Raw genomic sequence first — 4,342 nt, forward strand, 5'->3', positions numbered from 1 at the left:
TAGAAGTTCCTAGACCTTGGCCTTTCCTTGCAAGTTGAGGTAGCCCCTCTTGTCCCACCTATCATCTAGCATTGGGCTAGGCAGGTAGATTGCACCCTTGCAGTTTCTGCCTGTGTCCAGTCTTCATTTGATGTCTCCACCCTGAGCTAACAAACAGTCTCTTATCCATTTCAAAGTCTTTGACCAGGTTCAGGTGTCCCAGGACAGATATATGCACCTCTCCAGAGAGTCAGAGGTAGACATTAGCAGTGGATTTACTGTATGGTCCATTTGAGCACCGGCAATTGAGTTAGTCATTGTCTGGTTCTTGGGTACCATGTGGAGTGCTCCAACTAGAATTCATCTTTAGTGTAGCATAAAGCCAGCCACACCAGAATACTCTGACACAATATTAATAGATATCACCCTTTTTCACGCTCAGTAACGGAACTTGTACTATTGTATCCCTCATTTAAAGTGTGCTTAATATTTTTCTCACTCTCACTTACAGCATCAGTACTGAGTTTCTGGCACTTATGAAAAAAGTATCCAAATCTCCCCTTGTGATGGATGTTCTTAACATTCAAGGTGTACAAAAGTCACTGGAGAGATTAGCAGACTTGCTTGGAAAGATCCAGAAAACATTGGGAGAATATCTGGAGAGGGAGAGATCCTCCTTTCCTCGGTAAGGAATTTCATCTCCTCAACCAATTGTGCTGGAATAAACTCTAATATGAATTGTGTTCGTTTGCACAGTAGTGCCTAAGTACATCCTTTTATTGTGTTCTGCTAGCAACCTTTTAGTGCATACACAGATATGAAAACATGAATGCTTTGGAATCATAAAAATAAATAAATAAAGGTTGAACAATTTAGTCATTTTATGGTCCCATTTCCTGGGAAATGACAAACTTCAATTTCTTTGTGTGGGTCACTTGTGATTAGTAACTTAAATGGCATAATTTGAATATAAATATTGCTTAATAGGCTGTTTCACCTGGTACTGAACAATGAAATTCTCAAATTAGTTTTGTTTCGTTAAACTAAATAAACCCTTAGGAATCTCTCATCAAATACCAAAGCTTAAGAACTTGTCATTCTATATTTGAATCATGTTGCATTCTATTTCACCTTCAATTCTCAGTAGTATGTGAAGTCCTTGGATTGTAGATCTAAACATAACCTCCACGTCAAACATGTGTTCAGAGTGGGAGCTTTGCTGTCTCATAATCTTTCAATACTTGGCATTTATCTGCTAATGAGGTGTTAAAGTGGGAAGAAAACTCTAGATAGACTAAAAATGGTGCAGAGAATAAGCCCTGAGGTATTTTTACTATGAGCTAACAGAAGTATGGAGGAAAGGAATTACACAGCATTGCACAAACTAGCAGATATTTCCCCAGTTTTATAAGGGTTATAGCGGGTTCAAGTAAATATATTTAATTCTGGGCCTTAAATTAATTAAAAAAAAATTCTTTCACCTCAGTGGTCAGTTGTTTTAAAAAGCTTTAACCTTATCTCTAATACTAGGTTCTACTTCGTTGGTGATGAGGACTTGCTCGAAATCATAGGAAACAGCAAGAATGTAGCTAAGCTGCAGAAACATTTCAAGAAAATGTTTGCTGGAGTTTCTAGCATCATCCTGAATGAAGATAACACTGTTATTCTGGGGATCTCATCACGTGAAGGAGAGGAGGTAGAGCTGCGTCTTCGGGGGTTTTTGCAAACTTACAAACCTGGTCTAAATTAAAACTAAAATTACACTTACATTTAATTGTTTCAGGTGCTGTTCAAAACACCTGTGTCTATCACAGAACATCCTAAGATAAATGAGTGGCTCACACTTGTTGAAAAAGAAATGAGGGTCACACTTGCAAAGCTGCTGGCTGAGTCTGTTACTGAAGTAGAAATCTTTGGTAAAGCAACTTCAATTGATCCAGTTCTCTATATTTCTTGGATTGACAAATATCAGGTATCCATCTTATTCACGTTTGTCTAACCAAACTATCTAATACACTTTTGTGGGAGGAACAACTTTTAGCAAAAATCTAACTGTATTTTAAATGTTCAGGCCCAGCTTGTTGTCCTGTCAGCCCAAATTGCATGGTCAGAGAACGTGGAATCTGCTCTGAATGGCATGGGTGGTGATGGAGACAGCAGTCCTCTGCACTCTGTGCTGGCTAATGTTGAGGTCACGCTGAACGTGTTAGCAGACTCTGTGTTGATGGAACAGCCACCTCTCCGCAGAAGGAAATTGGAACACTTGGTAAGTAATACTCTCCTCCCCATCCTCAAGTAGTCATTCGGTCTCTTACAAAATTTAAACACAATCTGTCTATCTTCAAATCATGAAACTGACACCTAGGGAAAACTAAAATATTCCCATCAAGCTTTCTTGAGGAACAGCTGTTTCTGTAGATATTACATATGCCTGACTTGAAATAACATCTAAACTTAAATGTCAGTGTAGCATAAGATTCTGAAGAATTATTTAGTGAATAGAAACAACTCTTGGAATATACCACCCAATCTCCTATTCTGAGAGTAGATAGATTTATAAATCTATAGTTTATATTCACTTTTATCATCTATGTATGTACTTGGCTCCAGTAACCGTAGTGTCTGAGCTCCTTCAGCTGTTTAAAAATACAAACAACTTATAGGAGAAATAGCTTAATTTAAAACTTCTGTGTTTGTGTGAGGGGCTGTCATAGGCACGTGAAGAACTTTCTGAAGAAAGAAAAGCTAAACTGAAGGTTTTTTGCATTTAGCTATGAAAGTCCATCACTTCTTGCCCACTGAATTCATAGCTTAACTCCAGCTCCTCCTAAGAAGCTCTACTTTCCACCACACGAGTGCAACTGACAATCTGTCCTGTTGTTCAAAGGCTCCCATAAAATAAACCTTGACCTAAACTTCTAATTGGGGAACAAGTGTAGAGTGCAAAGCCACAGAATGGTGTTTGTGGCAGTCTGTGCTGCCAAGAAACTAGAGTGCTGTGTTTTGTACAAGTTGGAGCTTTCACATGGGGTGTGGTTTCACTGCTAGACGTGACTTGCAATAATCAAATCTGTGGACCTTCAGCCTTACCATGTCCAAGTCTGCTGATACAATGAGGTGTCAATTTCTAGCCTATTGCAGATGAAAGTTGACATTTTTTGTGCCTTTGGCATCCAAAAGGATTGAAGGCTAGTGATAAACTAGTCTGAGGGGAAGGTGCCCTCCATAGTGGAGTCTTGGAGGAAGCAAGTTCTTAGAAACATTTCTCTTTATCTACCGGCATCTCAGTCTTGGCTGGGTTTAGCTCTAGTCAGATGCGCTTCATTCAGCTGCTGATTTCAGCTACTGAAAGCTGGGAATGGAGATGTAGAGCTCAGTTTTGGTCTGTACCTGCTGAAATTTCAGCCCATAGTGTCTCACCAATTCTCTTGGTGGCTTTATATAGACCTTGAATAACTTTTGCAGAGGATTAAAATTTGTGGGACCTCAGAAGTGAGGGCTTTTGGTGGGGAGGGATGTAGAAACACTTTCCCTCTACAGCACTTGGGGTTTCTTAGAGGAAAATGTGAGCTGGTTTAAGGGCACTCTCACTCATCATTACAGCTTCTTGGAGGCAGACAAGAATATCTGGTGACTAACAGTATCTGGTGCCAGAGAGGTGTAGCAGGATGAGTATGGATTTGCTTCCTTTCTCTGCTTGTGGACAGAAAAAGGTTGTCCATAAGGACAGCTCTTGTGGTTTCAGAACCATGCCTTGGCTTGAAGCTTGACTGGGAGGGATCCTGTAGCAACAGACTTTTTTTACTAGCTCCTCCCGTCTGCAAGGTAGAGGATGGATATTAGATGATGCCTTCTAGCACCGAGCAATGACTTTTTTCATAAACTGAGGTGCAGTGAGATGCAGTAAAACTGTTAGTTCCATTAGAGTACGTGGTCTTTTTTCGTGGTGGTTGCTAATGAGATTCTTGTTCTCCAGATTACAGAGTTAGTGCACCAAAGAGATGTTACAAGATCACTGATCAAAAGTAAGATTGACAACTCCAAATCCTTTGAGTGGCTCAGCCAGATGCGATTCTACTTTGACCCAAAACAGACAGATGTGTTGCAACAGCTGTCCATTCAGATGGCAAATGCCAAATTCAACTATGGCTTTGAGTATCTTGGTGTTCAGGATAAACTAGTTCAGACTCCTCTTACTGACCGCTGTTACCTGACAATGACGCAAGCCTTGGAGGCAAGACTTGGAGGCTCACCTTTTGGTAAGTTTGTACTTGTTCCATATGTGTCTTCTGTTAAAGGTAAAGACTGATGTTCATCAGCTATAAAATTAATAAAGTAACTTCCATAGTTGAGACTCCAATTT

At 40.0% G+C, this 4,342-nt stretch overlaps 1 protein-coding gene across 1 annotated transcript; it reads left to right on the forward strand.

Moving 5' to 3' along the window:
- Positions 1-490: 490 nt before the first annotated feature.
- Positions 491-4,238, forward strand: LOC113405458 (cytoplasmic dynein 1 heavy chain 1-like; the record flags this gene model as incomplete). Its single annotated transcript, XM_026646673.1, has 5 exons — positions 491-664; positions 1,510-1,675; positions 1,763-1,951; positions 2,051-2,245; positions 3,956-4,238. Coding segments are annotated over 5 exons (1,007 nt in total), but the record flags the coding sequence as incomplete, so codon positions are not given.
- Between the last annotated feature and the right edge of the window lie 104 nt (positions 4,239-4,342).

Source organism: Terrapene carolina, unplaced genomic scaffold (genome assembly GCF_002925995.2).
Source record: "Terrapene carolina triunguis isolate 2854851 unplaced genomic scaffold, T_m_triunguis-2.0 Scaffold37952, whole genome shotgun sequence".
NCBI lineage: Eukaryota > Metazoa > Chordata > Testudines > Emydidae > Terrapene > Terrapene triunguis.